At 44.6% G+C, this 22,053-nt stretch overlaps 1 protein-coding gene across 6 annotated transcripts in view; it reads left to right on the top strand.

Moving 5' to 3' along the window:
• Window positions 1-22,053, top strand: part of nhsl1b (NHS-like 1b) — a 242,136-nt gene that overhangs the window by 169,193 nt on the left and 50,890 nt on the right. For 5 of the 6 annotated variants that reach the window (XM_068045511.1, XM_068045510.1, XM_068045514.1 and 2 more), the window contains exon 2: window positions 21,588-21,740. In XM_068045511.1, coding sequence (XP_067901612.1) covers window positions 21,588-21,740 — 153 coding nt within the window. Of the gene's footprint in view, window positions 1-15,278; window positions 15,584-21,587; window positions 21,741-22,053 lie in introns of those variants that run through there. The other variant, XM_068045513.1, reaches the window with a different exon arrangement.

The raw sequence follows: 22,053 nt of genomic DNA, 5'->3' as shown, positions 1-22,053 counted from the left end.
CTCCTTCCCCTCCCTCTACTGAAGTCAATGCAGTAACATTACAAAGGAGCCTTGTCAAAATGGGCATAACCCTGGATGGTCAGGGTTGGTGGACTATTTGACGAAGAGGGGCATCACCGTGGAGCCTTATTCCTTCCAAAAAGGATCGCTAGATTAAAAACAAGAAATGCTGGAAACACTCAGCAGATCTGGCAGCATCTGTGCAGAGAGAAGCAGAGTTAACGTTTCAGGTCAGTGACCCTTCTTCACTGGATATTGCTCAAGTGACCTCCTTCCAGTTTTGCTGACAGCGCCCTCCCCACCTCTCCTCCCTAAGCAGGGATTCTTCGTCTAACTGTAGCATCTCCATCACAGGAGGAGGTGGTGGCATCGTGGTAATGTCACTGGACAAGTAATCCAGAGGCCCAGGCTAATGCTCTGGGGTCATGGGTTCGAATCCCATCATGGCAGATGGTGAAATTTGAATTCAGTTAATATATCTGGCATTTTTTTTTAAAAAGCTCGTCTAGTGGTGACCGTGAAACCATTGTCAATTGTTGTAAAAACCCATCCAGTTCACTAACGTCCTTTAGGGAAGGAAATCTGCTGTCCTTACCTGGTCTGGTCTACATGTAACACCAGACCCACAGCAAAGTGGTTGACTCTTAAATGCCCTCTGAAATGGCCTAGCAAGCCACTCAGTTCAAGGGCAATTAGGGATGGGCAATAAATGCTGGCCTAGCCAGTGACGCCCACATCCCACGAATGAATTTAAAAATAACAACCCCTGGTTGTGGAATCTTGCTGTACTCAAATTAGCTGCCACATCGGCCTGCAAAACAACAGTGACTGTACATAACAAAAACAAGAAATGCTGGAATCACTCAGCAGGTCTGTGACTGTACATCATTGGCTGTAATTGGCATTGAGACATTCCATATGTAGTTCTATGCTGCCGACTTTCTTAAATGTGCTGTTTGGAATCAAAATCCTTTCAGCTTGACTTTATTCGTTCATGGGATGTGGGCGTCGTTGGCTCGGCCAGCATTTATTGCACATCCCTGATTCTTAGAACTGAAAGGGCAAAGAAGGAAAGGCTTACATTTCTATTGCACCAGGACGTCCCAAAGCACTTTACAGCCAATGAGCTACTTTTTGATGTGTAGTCACTGTTGTAATGAAGGAAACACGGCAGCCAATTTTCACACAGCAAGATCCCACACATTGCAATGTGATAATGACCAGAAAAACTATAATTTAGTGATGTTTGCTAAGGGAGGACGAAAGGGCGGTTGTGTAATTGGTATAAAATGACATTAATTCCTGAAGTGGGGGTCGCAGAGCATAGACCTGTGTAGAGACAGGGAGCAGGAGCTTGACTGCTGCCAGTTTCTCCACAGGCCAGGCAGAAGCCACCCACCAGTGGATGTTAGGATCCCAGCACAGTCTCAGTACTTTGTTATACGGTCAACAGTACATACAGAGGCACAAGGGAGGAAAGAGCTTCATCCCATTCGTGTAGGCGGGATTTGACTCCAGGTCCCTCAGCTGTCAGAATAGCAATGTGATCAATAAACACCACCCACTCCCTGACATTCCGATACTTTCTCCCAGTAGCATCTGTTCTTTGCTGCGGTGCTGAGATGCAGGCGGAATGTGCACAGAGCAGCCTTCTCATAGAATCATACAGCACAGGACGTGGCCATTCGGCCCATTAGGCCGGTGCCAGTTCTTTGGAAGAGCTATCCAATTAGTTGCACTGCCTCGCTCTTTCCCCATAGCCCAGCAAATCTTTCCTTTTCAAGTATTTTCAATTCCCTCTTGGAGGCAAATAGTAACTTTCATCACCCTTTCAGACTGCGCCTTCCAGACTGTAATAACACGCTGCATTAAAAAAAATTCTCATATGCTGTGTAAAATGTGTGATATGTACAGTTTACGCCTGGTTATCGTTTGCATGAGGGGGTGTGTGCGTGCGTGTGGATTTTTATCAGCAGCAGCTGTTGGGGACAGTGCAGAGAATTCCTGACAGCTGCTCATCCCGGAATTCCAGGAAATGTAGAATGATCCAGGGGATTTTCAACTGTTGTTCAGACAGTTGGAAACAGGATGAGCTCAGGGCGTTTCATGTCACATGTTGAGTACTAACATGTTCCAGGGATGTGAAGGGTCTTATGTTGCACACTGACTTCCTCGAGCTGATTTGTGTTGTCACCTTCGCTGAAAGCAGCTAACTGAACCCAGAATGAATATCAAAGCATTGTGACTCTGTACGACACCGGTAAAAATAAATAAACGACAGAAGTTCTAGTGCATCTTGCACAACCCCACGACATCCCAAAACACTTTATAACCAGTGGAGTACTTTTGAAGTGAAGTCACTATTGAAATATAGCATACCTGGCAACCAATTTGCACACAGTAAGCTCCCAAACAGCAATGAGAAAATAACCAGATCATAGAGAGATGAGAATTTTTTTTCTCTGAGGGTCGTGAGTCTTTGGAAATCTCTTCCTCAAAAGGCAGTGGAAGCCGAGTCTTTGAATATTTTTAAGGCAGAGGTAGATAGATTCTTGATTAGCAAGGGGATGAAAGGTTATCGGGGGTAGGCGGGAATGTTGAGTTGAGGTTACTATCAGATCAGCCATGATCTTGTTGAATGGCGGAGCAGACTCGAGTGGCCGACTCCTGCTCCTAATTCATATGTTCGTATATCTGTTTCTAATGATGTTGGTTGAGGGATAAATATTGTCCAGGACACTGCGGAGAACTCCCCTGCTTTTCTTTGAAATAGTGCAGCGGCCTCGGTTTCATGTCTCAGCCGAAAGATGTCAGCTCGGACAGTACTGTACTGAAGATTCTGCCTTGATGATATGCTCAAGTCTGTGGTGTGGGATTTGAACCCACAACCTTCTGCAATGAGTGCTACCTGCTGAGCCACGCCTAACAGTCTATTTGACCCACTAGGCTACAAGTTACTGTGAAGGAATCCATTGGAGACGCTTTGCGTTAAACTACAGCTGGTTCCACGCAGATTAATGATAATGTTTGACATTTAGCCCCAGGAGTCCCCAAGTATCAAATTCACAATGGCTTGAGCAACAGGAAGTGCTCTCTCTGGTGCTTAGGAATGACAAAGAGATGTGTCAGTCAAACTGGAAGGTCATGAGGAAGAACTAGTTCAATTACTGTCTCGACCCTCTTGTGTCTCTCACCATAGATTTGGTTGTATAATGTTTAAAACAAAAGATGCATTTGATATTTTTTGCTGTGTCCAGTGTAATGTGTTAAATTGCAAATAACATCTGGTGATTGAATATCTGGACCTAAGCTTTTGGCAGTCTGCACGTATAGAATCATAGAATGGTTAGAGCACAGAAGGAGGCCATTCGATCCGTCGTGTCCATGCTGGCTCTCTGCAAGAGTGACTCAGCTAGTCTCACTCCCCTGTCTTTTCCCCATAGCTCTGCATTTTCTTTCTCTTGGATAAATATCCAATTCCCTTTTGAAAGCCATGATGGAATCTGCCTCCACCAGACACTAAGGCAATGCATTCCAGATCCTAACGCACACTACGTAAAAATGTTTTTCCTCATGTCACTGGTTCTTTTACCATTCACCTTAAATCAGTGACCTCTGGTCCTTGACCCTTCTGCCAATAGGAACAGTTTCTCCATATCTACTTTGTCCAGACCCATCGTGATTTTGAACACCTCTATCACAAAGGAGAGCAGCCCCAGCTACTTCAATCTGTCCTCATAACTGAAGTCCCTCATCCTTGGAACTGTTCTCGTGAATCTTTTCTGCATCTTCTCTAATGCCGCACATCCTTCCTAAAGTATAATGCCCAGAACTGGACACAATACTTCAGACAAGGCTGAACCATTGCCAACAATATTAAAAGATGTGGTGCAGTCCTTCACAATGGCATAAGGGAAAATGCTGGCAAGCCATAGAAGGCAAGGTTTGGAGATTGGTCAAAGAGATGGCTTTTAAGTAAGATCTTAAAGGAGAAGCGAGAGATTGAGGTGTTTAGGAATCCTCCAATCCTGACCTGTTGCGCATCCCCGATTTCCTTCGCCCCACCATCGGAGGCCGTGTCTTCTGCTGCCTGGGCTTTAATTTTTTCTCTGAACACATTCCTGTGAAGTGTCTTGGGTGATTGTACTAAATTGAAGGCACTGTAAATGCAAGTTGTTGTTCTGGCTGTGGATTATGCTTCATGTTGAGGGTGTGCAGTGCTGGACTGGACTGTAGTGGGGCAAAGGAGGAATTATTTGAGAGGTGAGTGCTCCCTCGGAAGGGAATCAGGAAACGTTAACCCTGCTGAGCTAAACTCATGTGAGCTTTCAGTGACTTATTGCAGAGCAGTGTTGGCCCCAGCTCTCCTCTCAGCTGGTGAATGGACATGAACAGGCGATGCATGGGGAATGTGTAGACTTTACACCTACAGCTGGCTTCCACAACTCATGCAAAAGTGCTGATGCTTCTATTCCCTGTAGCTAACCGGATGGAAGCTGACTGCAGGGCAAGTGTTAATTGACATAATTAATTCACAGGTTGAATGAAAAAAGTAAACTGCACCACAGGAACCCACTCAACATGCAATTAGTCTGTTAAGGGTCACTTCAGCGGCTCATGGGCAGTATGAGTCTCCCGCTGTCATTTTCTAATTCAACGATTGAAATGTGGCATGAAACATTTCCGAGAGCCCAATCTCTCATCATCCTCAAGTTCTTGTGGTGATCTGACACTCTGTTTGTGAACACACTACTCACTGCTTAAGGGCGAGGGTGGATGAGAGAAATTTCTTCATTTTACCATGTTGTTTGTTAATTTGAGACCATTTTAATTGAGATTGGAAAGGTGTGTGTTAATATCTCAGTTCAGGTGGTGTCTCCTGCTGACCCTGTGATTTCCCCCTGGACTGACCTTAAATAATTGCTTTTCCAAGGCATTGCCCTAACTTTCAACTTGAGGACTGAGCACACCCAGGATCAAGGACCAGATGTAGAAGAAAGCCCTACTCCAAACTCCAGCTTTAGAAGACCACCCCTTACTGTAGCAGTGGGAGATCTGTTTGTTGTTTGCGGCATCACCATAGAGAGATGTATAAGGAACGCATTGATGATTACAAACAGCCGACAGAGGGAATACCGCATTCTCCCTCCCCTTCCCCTCCTCCAGATATCCTTAGAGTCTTTCTGAGTGGAGCTCATTGTTGTTAGAATTGGCACAGAAATGAGATGGTCATTTTAGATGGAATTAAATTCAAATTCTAAACTCAGAGGCAAAATTACAATGTTAACTCATTACACCATACAGTCCCCGTGATGTTGTTCTGAACTCAGCAAGGTCCCACAAACAGCAATGTGTTGATGAGCAGATAGTCTGTTTTAAGTGATGTTTGTTGAGGAATAAATATTGGCCTGGACACCAGGGAGAACTCCCCTGCTCTTCTTCGAAATAGTGCATGGGATCTTTTGAGCACTTAATCCAGGTTGACACTTCAGTGCACTACTGAGGCACTGCTGCACTGTCAGAGGTGCCGTCTTTTGGATGAGATGTTAAACTGAGGCTCCGTTTGCTCTCTTAGGTGGACTTAAAAGATCTGAGTCACTATTTGAAGGAGAGCATTGAAGTTCTGCCCAGTGATCCAGCCAATATTTATCCCTCAACCAATGTTATCAGATTGCGGTTTGTGGGATCTTGCTGTGTAAACTGGCTGCTGTGTTTCCTACATTACAACAGTGACTACACATCAAAAAAAGTACTTAATTGACTGTAAAGGGCTTTGGAATGTACTGAGTTCGTGAAAAGGGGTATAGGAATTCAAGATTTCCTTCTCCATCCGCCTGAGAGGGCGACCAGGCTCACGGTTTAATGTCTCATCCAAAAAACGGCACCTCCAACCGTTCAGCCACCCTCAGTGCCGCACAAGAGTGTCAGCCGAGAATATGTGCTCAAGTCTCTGGAGTGGGACTTCAACCCACGACCTGTCTCAGAAGCACAAGTGCTACCACCCTCAATGCACTGTAGAAACCATAGAAAAGTTACAGCACAGAAAGGGGCCATTCAGCCCATCGTGTCTGCGCCGGCTGCAAAAGCTAGCTGCCCAGTCTAATCCCACCTTCTAGCATGTCAGGTGCAGGTCCAAGTACCTTGTAAATGAATCACAGAATTTTTACAGTGCAGAAGGAGGCTATTCAGCCCATCATGCCTGTACTGGCTCTCTGAAAGAGCATCTCCCTCAGTTCCATTCCCCTGCCTTTTCCCCATAACCCTGCACATTCTTCCTTTTCATATAACTGTCTAATTCCCTTTTGAATGCTTCAATTAAACCTGCCTCCACCACGTTCTCAGGCAGCGCATTCCAGACCTTAACCACTCGCTGCGTGAAAAAGTTTTTCCTCATGTCACTTTTGCTTCTCTTACCAAATACTTAAAATCTGTGCCCCCTCGTTCTTGATCCTTTCACAACTGGGAACAGTTTCTCTCTATCTACTCTGTCCAGACCCCTCATGATTTTGAATACCTCTATCAAATCACCTCTCAGCATTCTCTTCTCCAAGGAAAACAGTCCTAACTTCTCCAGTCTATCTTCATAACTGAAATTCCTTATCCTGGAACCATTCTTGTGAATCTTTTCTGTACTCTCTCCAATGCCCTCACGTCTTTCCTCAAGTGCAGTATCCAGATCTGGATGCAATACTCCAGCTGAGGCCGAACTAGTGTCTTATACAAGTTCAACATAACCTCCTTGCTCTTGTAATCTATGCCACTATTAATAAAGCCCAGGATACTGTTTGTTTTATTAACCGCTCTCTCAACCTTCAATGACTTATGCACATATACACCCAGGTCCCTCTGCTGCTGCACCCCCTTTAGAATTGTATCCTTTATTCTATATTGTCTCTCCATGTTCTTCCTACCAAAATGAATCACCTCACATTTCTTTGCATTGAATTTCATCTGCCACCTGTCTGCCCATTCCACCAACTTGTCTATGTCCTTTTGAAGTTCTACACTATCCTCCTCACAGTTCACAATGCTTCCAAGTTTTGTATCATCTGCAGACTTTGAAATTGTGCCTTGTACACCAAGGTCTAGCTCAATAATATATATCAGGAAAAGCAAGGGCCCCAACACTGATCCCTGGGGAACTCCACTACAAACCTTCCTCCAGCCCGAAAAACATACATTAACCACTACTATAAAAGCAAAATACTGCGGATGCTGGAAATCTGAAATAAAAACAAGAAATGCTGGAACCACTCAGCAGGTCTGGCAGCATCTGTGGAAAGAGAAGCAGAGTTAGCGTTTCGGAACTGGCAAATATTAGAAATGTCAAAGGTTATAAGCAAGTGAGGTGGGGGTGGGGCAAGAGATAACAAAGGAGAAGGTCGCTGACCCGAAACGTTAACTCTGCTTCTCTTTCCACAGATGATGCCAGACCTGCTGAGTGGTTCCAGCATTTCTTGTTTTTATTTCATTAACCACTACTGTTTGTTTCCTGTCACTCAGCCAATTTCGAATCCATGTTGCTACTGTCCTTTTTATTCCATAAGCTACAAGTTTGCTCACAAGTCTGTTGTGTGGCACTGTATCAAATGCCTTTTGAAAGTCCATGTACACCATATCAACAGCATTGCCCTCACCAACCTTCTCTGTTACCTGCTCAAAAAACTCCAAGTTAGTTAAACATGATTTTCCCTTAAGAACTCCATGCTGGCTTTCCTTAATTAACTCGCATTTGTCCATGTGACTATTGATTTTGTCCCGAATTATTTTTTCCCACCACCAAAGTTAAACTGACTGGCCTGGAGTTGCTGGATTTACCTTTACACCCTCTTTTGAACAAGGGTGTAACATTTGCAATTCTCGAGTCCTCTGGCACCACCCCCAAGTCTAAGGAAGATTGAAAAATTATGGCCAGTGCCTCTGCGATTTCCACCCTCACTTCCCTCAATATTCTTGGATGCATCTCATCCAACCCTGGTGCTTTATCCACTTTAAGTACAGACAACCTATCTAATACTTCCTCTTTATCAATTTTAAGTCCCTCTAGTGTCTGACTTACCTCCTCTTTCAACATTGCCTGTATTGCATCTTCTTCCTTGGTAAAGACAGATACAATGTATTCATTTAATACCTCAGTTATGCCCTCTGCCTCCATGTGTAAATCCCCTTTCTGGTTCCTAATCGGCCCCACTCCTCCTTTTACCACCTTTTTACTATTTATATGCCTATAGAAAACTTCGGGATTTCCTTTTAATGCTAGCTGCCAGTCTCTCTTCATGCTCTCTCTTTGCTTCTATTTGCTTTTTCACTTCCCCTCTAGACCGTCTATATTCAGCCTAATTCTCAATAATATTTTCCACCTGGCATCTGTCATAAGCACACTTTTTCTTCTTTATCTTAATCTCTGTCTCTTTTGCCATCCAGGGAGCTCTGGATTTGTTTGCCCAACCTTTCTCCTTCAAGGGAACATACCTTGACTGTGCCCGCACTATCTCCTCTTTGAAGGTAGCCCATTGTTCATCTATCGGTTTTCCTGCTAACTTTTGATTCCAATTTATTCGCCCCCAACTCCATTCTTACCCCATTGACTTTGGCTTTCCCCCAGTTAATTATTCTTACTCTTGAACAAAGAACAAAGAAAATTACAGCACAGGAACAGGCCCTTCGGCCCTCCAAGCCTGCGCCGATCCAGATCCTCTATCTAAACATGTCGCCTATTTTCTAAGGGTCTGTATCTCTTTGCTTCCTGCCCATTCATGTATCTGTCTAGATACATCTTAAAAGACGCTATCGTGCCCCCATCTACCACCTCCGCTGGCAACGTGTTCCAGGCACCCACCACCCTCTGCGTAAAGAACTTTCCACGCATATCCCCCCTAAACTTTTCCCCTCTCACTTTGAACTCGTGACCCCTAGTAATTGAATCCCCCACTCTGGGGAAAAAACTTCTTGCTATCCACCCTGTCTATATCTCTCATGATTTTGTACACCTCAATCAGGTCCCCCCTCAACCTCCGTCTTTCTAATGGAAATAATCCTAATCTACTCAAACTCTCTTCATAGCTAGCGCCCTCCATACCAGGCAACATCCTGGTGAACCTCCTCTGCACCCTCTCCAAAGCATCTACATCCTTTTGGTAATGTGGCGACCAGAACTGCACGCAGTATTCCAGATGTGGCCGAACCAAAGTCTTATACAACTGTAACATGACCTGCCAACTCTTGTACTCAATACCCCGTCCGATGAAGGAAAGCATGCCGTATACCTTCTTGACCACTCTATTGACCTGCGTTGCACCTTCAGGGAACAATGGACCTGAACACCCAAATCTCTCTGTACATCAATTTTCCCCAGGACTTTTCCATTTACTGTATAGTTCACTCTTGAATTGGATCTTCCAAAATGCATTACCTCGCATTTGCCCTGATTGAACTCCATCTGCCATTTCTCTGCCCAACTCTCCAATCTATCTATATTCTGCTGTATTCTCTGACAGTCCCCTTCACTATCTGCTGCTCCACCAATCTTAGTGTCGTCTGCAAACTTGCTAATCAGACCACCTATACTTTCCTCCAAATCATTTATGTATATCATAATTGTTCTTTGTCGTTTTCCATCGTCAGCCTAAACCTTATGATACAATGATCACTATCCCCTAAATGCTCTCCTACTGATACTTGATCCACCTGGCCCAACTCATTCCCCAGAACCAGGTTTGGCAGTGCCTCCTTTTTTGTCGGATTAGCAACATACTGTTGTAGAAAATTTTCCTGAACACACTCTAGGAACTCTTGCCCCTCACTGCCTTTTACACTACTACTATCTCAGTCTATGTTTGGATAATTAAAGTCCCCCATTATAACTACCCTATAATTTTTGCACCTCTGTCATTTCCTTACAAATTTGTTCCTCCACGTCCTTCCCACTAGCTGGTGGCCTATAGACAACACCGAGCAATGTAACTGCACCTTTTTTGTTCCTTAGCTCTAGCCAAATTGATTCTGTCCTCGGCCCCTCTGGGACATCCTTTTTCTCCAGCACTGCAATGCTCTCCTTAATCAATACCGCCTGCCCCTTTTTTCCTCTTTCCTCTCTTTCCTGAACACCTTGCATCCAGGAATATTTAACACCCAGTCCTGCTCTTCTTTGAGCCAGGTCTCTGTTACAGCCACAACATCATATTTCCGCATTGCAGTCTGTGCCTGGAACTCACCAATCTTATTAACCATACTCCGTGCATTCACATACATGCACGTTAACCCTGATTCAGACTTTATTACTTTCTCCCTTACTCTGACCCCACCTATTAACGTACTATTCCCTACTCTCGGGCTATCTATCACCCCCAGTATTCTGTGCACCTTAGTATTCCTCTCTAATGCTTGGTCCTGGTTCCCACACCCCAGACAAGTTACCAGTTTTACTTCCCTCCAATCTGAGCTGCCTCTCATGTTCCCAACCCCTTGATAGTTTAGTTTAAACCCTCCCCAACAGCACTAGAAAATCTCCCTGCGAGGATATTCATGCCAGTCCTACTAAGATGCAACCCGCCCATCTTTTTCAGGTCCCATCTGCCCCAGAGTCCGTCCCCATGTCTCAGAAATCTGATGCCCTTCCTCTTACACCAGTTCTCCAGCCACGTGTTCAATCACTGAATTCTCAATGAGTTGAGAGTTTCTGCCTCGCACCACCATACCGGGTAGTGAATTCCAGACACCCACCATCCTCTGGGTGAACAAGTTTTTCCTCATGTCCCCTGTAATCCTTCTACCAATCACTTAAATCTGTGCCACCTGACTTCTCCACTAAGGGAAACAGGTCCTTCCTGTCTACTGTATCTAGGCCCCTCATAATTTTGTACACCTCAATTAAGTCACCCCTCAGCCTCCTCTGTTCTAAGGAAAACAACCCTAGCCTATCCAATCTTTCCTCACAGCTACAACTTTCAAGCCCTAGCAACATTCTTGTAAATCTCCTGTGCACTCTCTCCAGAGCAATTCTGTCCTTCCTGTAATGTGGTGACCAGAACTGTACGCAATACTGCAACTGTGGCCTAACCAGAGTTTTAAACAGTTCCAGCATTACATCCCTGTTTTTGTATTCTATACCTCGGCCAATAAAGGAAAGCATTCCATATGCCTTCCTTACTTTATCTACCTGTCCTGCCACCTTCAGGGACCTCTGGACATGCACTCCAAGATCTCTCACTTCTTCTACCCCTCAATATCCTCCCATTTATTGTGTATTGCCTCACTTTGTTTGCCCTCCCCAAATGCATTTCCTCACACTTATCTGGATTGAATTCCATTTGCCACTTTTCCGTCCACTCAACCAGACCATTGATATCATTCTGGAGTCCACAACTCTCCTCCTCACTATTAACGACACGGCCAATTTTTGTGTCATCAGCAAATTTCCCAATCATGCCTCCCACATTTAAGTCCAGATCATTAATATATACCACAAACAGCAAGGGATCCAACACTCAGCCCTGTGGAAGGCCACTGGAACCTGCTTTCCATTCGCAAAAACATCTGTTGACCATTACCCTTTGTTTCCTGTCACTGAGCCAATTTTGGATCCAGCACTTCAGATATGTTCCAGTGACAGGCTGTTTCATAATGGGCAACTACTTTTCGGGTGTCATCTATGTCAGTTTAGCCGAGTTGTTAACACCTCTGCTTTTCTAAGTCAGAACTTTATGCGTTCCAGTTGTACTTCAGGCCTTGAGCACATGATCCATACTGACACTCCAGTGCAGTACTGAGGGAGTGCTGCACTTCAGAGGTGCTGTCTCTCATTACACTGCATGCTCTTTTTGGTAGTCCTGTTGGATGTTAAAGGCCTCCTGTTACCATTTGAAGGACAGCAAGGAGTTCTTTTGGCTAAGATTCCTGCCTTACACAATGTCAAAAAATCCCAAATAAAAACAGAAAGTGCTGGAAATACTGAGGTCTGGCAGCATCTGTGGAGGGAGAAACAGAGTTAACATTTCAGGTTTGTGACCTTTCATCAGAACTGGTAAAAGTTAGAAATGTAACAGAGTTTGAGCAAGTGAAACGGGGGAGAAGCGAGGAAAAACAAAAGGGAAGGTGTGTGATAGAGCAGAGAGCAGGAGCGATTAAATGACAAAGATGTCATGGAACAAAGGCAAAGGGAGTGTTAATAGTTGTATGAAAAGGCAAAGCATTAGTCCAGAGAGAGCGTTCATGGCAGAATAATGAACAGCTCTGTCCAAAGGCGAAAACCTGAAAAACAAGTTTAAGACAGGCCCGTGGTTTAAAAAAAATGGAATAAAATAAAATAATTTGAAAAGGGCAGTTATGCTGTGAAATTGTTTATTAACTTACAACTGTGACTGCACTTCAAAAGTACTTAATAGACTGTAAAACCCTTTAGTATGCCCTGAGGTTGTGAAAGGTGCTATATAAATGCAAGTCTTTTTTCCGGTGATGGCTAGTGTCAGCAGACTTGTTGAACAGAGAGAAGAACACTGCCTCCAACTCTGATCTGCTGACCCCACCTGACATCCACATATACCACTTCTAGTAAGGGGTCCCTGATGGCAATCAGGAGCAAGAGACCTGGCCAATTACTCCCTACCTAAAGTACCCCCAGGTACTGAGACCAATTATAATGCCCCCTTTTGAGACCAGCAGACTTGGTCTATGCTAAGTTAGCTGACCTGAACCAGAGTCATTGTGGAGTTGCTGCAGTCGCTCTGAATGTTTCTGGAAAGGGAGAATGCGCCAGGGTCTTACTCCTGATTGCAATCCAGCAAACCCTGTTTGGACGTTAGACCTAGCTGTCATCACCATTATTGCCCAGTGATGACCTCTTGGTGGGGTGCTGCACAGGTGAACAGCACCTGTACCTTTCGAAGAATCAGCATCATCAGATTGAGGTGAAAAGGGGAGGAAGAGGAAGAAAACCAGCAGTGAAAATGAACTTGCATTTATCTACAGTATCACCTTTCATGACCTCAGGATGTTCTAAAGCTCTAAGTACTTTTGAAGTGAAGTCACTGTGGTAGTGTAGGAAATACAGCAACCAATTTGTGCACAGCAAGCTCCCACCAAAACCAACCAGATAAATTTAGGGATTTTGACTGAAGGTTAAATATTGGCCAGGACACTGGGGAGAACTCCTATACTCATCTTTGATGTAGTAGCGTGGGATCTTTTACGTCCACCTACAAGGACAGGTGGGGCCTCAGTTTAACGCCTCATCTGGAAGGTGGCACCTCTGACTGTGCAGCACTCCCTTAGTATTGCACTGGAGTGTCAGCCTAGACTGTGGACCCTGGTGTGAGACTTGAACTCACAACCTTCTGATCCAGAGGTGAGAGAGCTACCCACTGAGCCAAAGCTGACACCGTATATACCAAAAAAGAAATCTCAATTCAGTGCGGTGCTGTGCATTTGCAAGAGCTCCCAGGCGGTTGTCCTTGGTTATCTACATCTCGCACTGACTGTATACTATACTGTATCTCTGTACATGGTTCTGGATAGTGAATAAGCGATGTTAATCTTCAGCCTGATGCAGCATTAAGATCCTAATCTGGAGTACACTTTGCAAGTGTAATACTATTCCCGCAGGCCCGGATCTGACAGGTGGCTGGGGATTGGGTGTTTTCCCCTGGATTTTCACTGCACAGCTTATCCTTAATAAATCTCATTCATTAATCATTGCTGAATTATTGTGATTAATGAGGGGAAGGAGTTTGAAACACCATATTATGAGTCCTTGCATTCTGAGAATGCAGTTTGGTCAATTATGCTCAATTCATCAGGCTGATGTGGTGGGAAATCCCGCAGAGGCTTGTTCAGCACTAAATTATGGTTCACACTGATCTGAAATCATAATTTTAGCCACTTAATGAAGTACAACTAATTAACCTTCTCAATGTGCAAAGTTAATATTTCTAATATGAAGAGTAGGGTAGGTGGAACAGAATGAGCTACCGGCTAGAATCTAATTAAGAGGTTCAGATTGTTTATATATAGGATAATGGATACCTGGGAGGGAATGTGTGTGTCAGCAGATGCAGTAAGGATGGGGGCTGTAGGAATGACTGCTGACACTGACCATTAGGGTCTATTGATTAGGAAAAGCCATTAGAAGGAGAAAACCTTTCTGCTTTAACTCAAAAGAAAGGGAGGACAGAGCTGGAAATACACAGCAAGCCCGACAGCATCACAAAAAGGAAAAGGCAGGTTAGTATTTGCAGTCCTTACAGTGTCTGCATCCACATCACTAACCTGGCCCTTTCCCTTTCGACTTACTGCTGGACCTGCTGTGCATTTGCAGCTTTTTCTGCTTTAATTTCCGACTTGCAGTGTTTTTTTTATATATGTACATCAATTTTAATTTGGAACATTTCAGATTAGCTTCCAACTGACTCTAGATACAGACCTGGGGAAAGGAAGTGCAGCTTTGTAAATGGTTGATTTAAGAAAAACTTGGGCCTTGCTTTTAAAAAAAGTAAAAAGTTACATACAAAAGCTAGCAAAGCAAACACACAGATACTCCACATAAATGGACTTTCTCACAGCTTTCGGTTTCAACCAAGGCATCCCCTCAGCCATAATTACAACCACTGCAATAGGATCTTTAAGGAAGTGAGAATCAATTGAAGGGAACACAAGGGGGTTGGAGCTGATAATCTGTGGTGGGAAAAAAAGAGTGCAGGCTGCATTAGCAGTTCCACAGAGGTTCTTTTGTAAAGATCCAGCTATTGACTGCTGTGAGGAGGGGGGAGGGGGAGGGGTGTGGAGGGGAGAGCGTGGAGAGGCCAGCCAAACAATGACCCCCTCGCTGAGGGGAATGAATTAGGTTGGCTTTCGGTTCACTTCACGTGTGGGTTCGCACAAGGTTGGGGGGGTGGTTGGGGGGAATGTCTTTCCAAGTCTATCGCCTAGCAACATAAGGAGGGCAGGAAAGGGGAGGAGCGTGAGTGAGTGTGGTTGGGAGGGGACCCACTCTGGCCTTTCATATGTTTGTCTTAGGCTTGAGATGCAAGGGACTAAAGGGCAGGTGGACTTAAAAGAGAAGATTGCAACTCATTCCTTAATTTTTTCTTCTGTCTGCGGGGTTGATGTTTCTAAATTGAGCCTGTGTTAGGACACCTAAGTGAGAAATACATGCGTCCCAGTGTGCTGCACCCTGTGACTTTTTGGGGGGGGCTAAATGGAAGAGATAATATTTCGATGCTGGGATTACTTCAGCTGAGAGACAGGGAGAGACTGCTTCTAAATTTAAGCTTATTGGGTTACAAGCCTTTTTTCTTAAAAGAAAGCAAGCCTCTCTTTACTTCCTCCCCTCCCTCCCTGCAAAAAGAATACATCACATATCAAGTTAACGACTGCAAGAAACCGTTTTGGCAAAGGAAAGGGACCTCTCTTTCTTCCCCTGAGTGTGGGTCTGCGGAAGGCTTTGTGAAATGACAGCACGTTTCTGGCAAGATCACTGCTTTGCTATGACACTGCAGAGACTTTGAAAGGCAAAAATTACTGTAAAAAGAAATGGTGGTATTTATAAACAGAAAGTTGGAATCCTTCATTAAGCTCTTCAAGAAAAAAGGTGAGTGTGGCTAACTGTTTCTCTCGTTCCAAAGTTTGCTTGGTGCCAGTGTTGTGTGACAGTCTGAAGAGGTTGGTAATGTAGGAATTTCTATGGTTGCTTAGGGCCACTGTTGAAATTTCCTTAATTATTGCACCACTAAACTTAGGAGAAGGACCACAGAGCACTACTGAGGTTGTAAAGGTTTCTTTCTATATATAGAAAAGCCTGGAAACTATAGGGCAAGGGGATGGAGGAGTGAAGATTTCCAGGGTTACCAGGTCCAAGAAACCATCGCAGATGATGTTTTTGCCCTATAGCTATTTAACCATTGTTGGCTGCATTCTATAGAGCAGTGAGGAATGAGCAATAACTGCTGCCCTTGCTGGGCCAGATTTGGTGATGGTCAAAATTTCAGCCTATAGCTACTTCTGGCATTGTAGGTTATTTGAGATATAACCAGAGGTTTAACTAGAGTAGGTGCAAGGGGGAAGGCCCTGTGCTATTGTGCCCTGGGTGGCCATGGTAACAGCTCACACTGGTCACTCCTCTGAAAATGGATGTAAAAAGAATGTTTGTTGTATTAGAGCAAGAAGTGGTAAGTTCAGTCTGGATTTCAATACAATGGGGATGGAAGAATATTATGTAAGAGATTGTTTTTAGAATTTACTTGCGTTCTTGTTTCTACAGCAATAGCAACTTGTGTGAAGGGGTCAAGAATGAGAGGTCATAGATGCAAAATTATATGTAAATGATTAGATCAGAGGGCAGGAAAATCTTCAGTCACGCAGACTTGTCAGGCTGTCACCTCAATTGTTACTGGTTGAGGCAGAGACAATGTTGATATTGAAGATTAGGCGGTATAGGTGGAGGAAGGAAATGGGGTTGCAGGGATATGGGATCAGGCAAGTAAACAGCATTGGAACTGTTTGCTGGCGTGAAGAGTAAACACCAACACCGACTGGATGGGCTGAATGGCCTCCTCCTGTGCTGCATGACTCTGAGACATCTTCCTGCACATGGGAACTGCTATGCATAGAAATACCCAGCGGTTATGACTCAGAAACAGGCCATTCGGCCCATCATATCTCCCAGCTATTCGAAAGAGCTATGCAAAGATTCCCACTTCCTCCCTGCCCATATCTTTCCCCATAGCCCTGCAAATATTTTCCATTTCAAGTATTTATCCAATTCTGGTTGAAAGTTATTATTGAATCATCTCCCGTCAGCTTTTCAGGCACTGCATTCCAGATCATAATTTTTCCCCATCTTCCCCCAGAGTGTCTCAGAGAGCTTTACAGTGAGGAGAAAGGAGCTGACATCTGTTGCATGCTTCTGAGCGCGAGCTTCTGTGCACGTTCGGATAACAGACTCCAAGAAGTGCGCTTGCTGTTGCCGGTGCTGCCCCTTTCAGGGAATGTACTTGAAAAGCAGTTGTCAGTTTTCAAATGTTTTCCCTGAAGCAGTGCTGCATTTTGTTCATCCAGATAAAAAGCTTTAACTAGTGCAGGACACAGTCGGTTTAGAATGTCCAATCTGCCTAGTTTGGGAGGATATTGTCAGCAATGCCTGCCCAGTTAGTGGATCCGGCAGAGACATCATGGAATCTAATGGTACTCAGTTCCTTTGCGTTGTCCCACTGTGACATTTAAAACCTTTCAACCATTTTAAATTCAAGCAATTTATTATTTTGTGTTCACCGCATATAAGTGCTGGTCGTGCTGAAGGCTGCTGTTCACTGATGAGATTGATGACTCCACCAGGGATGCAAGCTGCTGTGAGAGATCTTTGTGGTACCTTCCTTTTGCTTAACTATTTAGTGTTGTATCCATGCATTCCAGTCTTATTCATCAGTACACTGACTACTGAACAGCACTGTATCTCAGCATGATTTACATAGTGCAGATACTTTAAGGACTGTGTCCGCATAGTTTATACAGGGCAGTATGTATAGTAAGGACTGTAAAACAGCCCTGGTTTATACAGTGCAGTATATACTCTAAGCACACTGTATGCACCATGCTTTCTAAACTGGGATGCTTTCCACATATCAGCTAACACGTTTAAGGGGTAAGTCAATGATGGCTCTGCAAAATGGGTCTCTTGTAATTATTTTCCTGAACTCTCAACAATGTTCCCCACCCTCAAATGTCTTGCAAGCCCAGCTGTTGTGACGCATTCTGGGGGGGGTGTTGTGGGCTGTAATCTCTCACAGCTAATCTACCAAGGCTCAATAAGTCCTGGAGGGTATTCCAGCTATGCAGCTCAGCCCATATCGATATATCTGAAGTGTGTGTCATTTTCCTCCTCTTCGTATTCTGGACGTACTGACTGCTTGCTGGATATGATTCCTAAAGGCAGGTCGCCTCCTCTTGATCTGGGACGACAGCAATTCTCACCTGTGGCATTAGAGAAGCTCGTAAACTTCAACACATCAGCAGCTGAACAGTGCTACATTACAGGCTGTGATGCTCCTTCCTTTATAAAACAACATAGCTTCGAACCACCCCCCCTCCCATGCCGACGCCCCCCCCCACCTCCCCAAGCAATATTTAAACAAGTTGTTAGTGCTTTCCTGTATTTCTGTGACCCATCTCCTCCTCTAAGACACTCCTTAAAACCATCTCCAAGGTATCTTAATATCTCATCATTTGGCACGATGTCAGTTTTTGTCTTTCAGAGCGTTACAGGAGAATGATTGTGTTTTATGATGGTATCATATTACATATGATGCAGAGAATGAGTAATATGTGTTTTTTTAAAATACTGCTTCACTGGAAGCTGATTGAGGCGGCTGGATAAGGAAATTATAAACAGCAACAAATGCTGGAAATGTATGGGAGGTTGGTCGTCACCTGTAAAGAGAAAAGCCAGGTCATGATGTTTCGGCTGTAGACCCTTCATTGGAACTTATTTCTGGAATGCCTAGTGTGGACGGGAACTGCTGTACACTGGTTGTTCTGAGAAGCAGGAGCTACATTTAGAAAGAAAGAACTTGCGTTTATGTAGCGCCATTCACGACCTCACGAAGTCCCAAAGCACTTTATAACTAATGACGTACATTTGAAGTGTAGGTGCTCCTGTAATGTAGGAGACGCTACAGTCAATTTGTGCACAGGAAGCTCCCACAAACAGCAATGAGATGATCAGATAGTCTGTTCTTGTGTTGATTGAGAGATAAATGTTTGACAGGACACTGGGGAGAACTCCCCTGCTTTTCTTCAAAATAATGCTGAGAGATCTTTTACATCATCCCAAGAGGACAGATGGAGTTTAGCGTCTCATCTGAAAGATGACACGTCTGACAGTGCAGCACTCCCTCTGTACTGCATTGGGAGTTTCAGTCTGGATTATGTGCTCAAGATTCTGGAGTGGGACTCAAACCCACAGCCTTTGACTTAGAGGCAAACATGAGCCACAGCGGACACTACGTTTGGGTTTAGTTTGGGGCCAGAATCCGGCCACTTGTGTTGTTGGATCTATTTCTGGAGGCCAGCAGGCGATGTAGACCCAGTTTACACTGGGCTCTCTGACTCTGCCGCTGGGATAGGGGAGCCGGGATGAGCAGTATCAATGCTCATAGGCTACAGGAATGTACTGTATCAATACAGCTGGGTGTTTGCTGTGCAGAATTGATTTGCTCAGCTGGGAGAGGGTCACAAAGCTGTTGTGGGAGAAATATGTGCTGATCTTTCTGTGAGGAGAGTGAGATGAGATGGTCATCCGGGCAGCAACACTTGAGGGAAAAAAATACCTGACACAAATAATGGGCTGACGCCAGAACAAAAGGAAGGGCAACGATTGCAGCGATCATTATTACAGCAATGCAGGGCTTGTGTCAACTAGAGGCGGGCTGTGTGTGTTCAGGTGCTGCTTGCTTATTGCCCAGTTTATGAGCTCTCTCTTGGGCTTTAACATCAGACACTCTCTCTTTCAACATTAGGTACTTTTAATATGATTGGAGTGCCCATGTCCAACCTGTTCATTTTGGCACGGCAGGTAAGATTAACAACCTGCTCAACCAATGGTTAGGACTTGGAGACACTCCAGGATTATCCAGGAGTCTACAGAAATTAAAGATTCATCCCCTGGATCACTGCACCATCTGGAAGAAAAATCATAGAACACTTACAGCACAGAAGGCCATTTGGCTCATTGAGTCTGTGCTGGCTCTGCAGTAGCAATTTAGCTAGTCCCACTCACTGCCCTTTCCCCATAGCCCAGCAAATTTTTCGAGTCAGGTGCTTACACTTTTGAAAGCCATGATTGAACCTGCCTCCACCACACTCAGGTAGTGCATTCCAGATCCGAACCATTCGCTGTGTAAACAATATTTTCCTCATGTCGCCTTTTTTTTTTGCCAGTCACCTTGAATCGGTGTCTTCTTGTTCTCGACCCTTGTGCCAATGGGAGCAGTTTCTTTCTATCTACTCTGTCTAGACCCCCTCATGATTTTGAACACCTCCATTAAATCTCCTCTCAACCTTCTGTTCTTGTAGGAAAACAGTCCCAACTTCTCCAATCTATCCTCCTAGCTGAAGTCCCTCATCCCTGGAACCATTTTTACAAATCTTTTCTGCACCCTCTGTAAAGCCTTCACCTCCTTCCTAAAGTGTAGTGCCCAGAATTGAACACAGTATTTCAGCTGAGGCCAAAACAATGTTTTATAAAAATTTTTAGAAGAAAAGTTTTTTTTTCATTTTCTTTTGTATTGGTTGTATAAATATTGGAGATGCTGCAGAAAGGGCAGGAGGACATGTTAATATGCCTCCATGTTGGCAACCGTACCAATGGCAGACAGGTGCAACTTTATTCCAGGACTTATGTATTTACTGCCAGTTTTGCAACAACAGTCACCATATTTTTATTGCAGTGTATGTCTCCTCTTTCCTATTCTTGCAGTCTACAAATTATGGCACAGGTGCCATTTCCTAGCAGTAGGTTAACGTCTTTACAATAAAACGGAGTTGTCAGCAATAGAGACCACAGGACAATGGGGCAGGTTTGGAAAACCCTAGTTCCTGTCTTCCCCGCCACCCCCCACCCCCCCCAACCATGTGGTGAGCTATTGATCTCACTGCCAAGCCAGAAGCTTCTGTACAAGGAGGAAGGAGGGAAAAAAGTTGGGAGAGATGTCTGACGCCATGCTCGTTTACCTCTCAGAGGCAGAATTATACAGCCATAGGGAAGCTAGTGTCAGATCCCATTGCCAGTGCCAACCCTCGCTAGCCCTGGCGTGGGGATTGGCGGTAGGATTGTAAAACTGTTGCCCTGCTTCAGTGACCGTGTTAACAATCGGTTACGGTTTACAGTGTGGCAGAGGAGACTCACAAATCCAGACCATTCTAAGTTGAGGTCCCTCGGGGAAGGGGAGAGAAATAGCACTCAAACTGAGCCCATGTGTGCTTTCTCTCTCTCTCTCACTCACCCCCTTTGCCTTTTCCTTTCTAAGATCATGAAATTTATGGGAGTGGTTGCAATAATTTCCCAGTTCCTTCTAGCTGTCACTTTCGTGCCACTGATGATAGCAAAAAACAAAATTGTGCCGGGGGCTCACAAAGGTGCTTTTGTTTTGCATTGAGGCCGCCCTGAATGGACTTGAACTCCACCCAAAGCAGTTCACCATACTCGTGTTGTGTGTCTGATGTATTTCTAATGTGAATGGTACATGACAGACATCCTGCGAGGGAAGTGATCACAATTAGTCTGCTCTTAGCCCCTCTCTATTTGTTTGTCGCACTCATACGATATTATATTGTGATAGGTGCAGAAATTGTTTAGAACAGATCAACAGCTTAACGAGGTTTCCAGGAAGAATGGTTGAGACCATGGCTGTGGAATTGAAACAAGTCTCTAGATGCTGTAATGGGATGATGGTTGGGTTGACGGGGCTATAAGGAAGGAGTAGGGGAGTGGCACTAATCACACAGTTCTTTCAAAGACAGGCACAATGGGCCGATTGGCCTTCTTTTGCTCTGTGTGATTCTAACTTGATCAAACTGAGACGATGTTCCCTCTTTTCTAGCCGTCTCTAACCTGGATGAAGAGAGCAAGTGGACAGTCCACTATAAAGCGTCATGGCACCAGCAGGAGAATGTGTTTCTCCCATCGAGTCGCTCAGCCTGCGTGGAGGATCTGCACCAGCAAGCCAAGGTTAACCTGAAAACTGTGCTGCGAGGTAAGGTCATTTCTCCTCTCCTCCCTCTTTGCTGCACCCCTCCCTGTTCCCACCCCCGTCCTCCCCACCCCACCCCCCACCTGTGGCATTTCCTGTTCTTTTGGCTCAAGACTTTCAAATCCATATTGAAAAGACCAAAACCTTTCTACAGAAACATCAAGACATTAAAGAGATTAATTGTACACCAATAGAGTGAAACAAGGTCAGAGCAAATGCAAATCAGCAGCCTTGTTTTACACACCATCCCATTTTTTTTTTATTGGAAAGGACAATCAAGCGCAGTGCAAAACGGACTGCCCATTTGCAGTGAGTC

Source organism: Heterodontus francisci, chromosome 13, assembly GCF_036365525.1.
Source record: "Heterodontus francisci isolate sHetFra1 chromosome 13, sHetFra1.hap1, whole genome shotgun sequence".
Taxonomy (NCBI): domain Eukaryota; kingdom Metazoa; phylum Chordata; class Chondrichthyes; order Heterodontiformes; family Heterodontidae; genus Heterodontus; species Heterodontus francisci.
The sequence above is the reverse complement of the archived record's forward strand: the minus strand, read 5'-3'. Positions and strand labels throughout refer to the sequence as shown.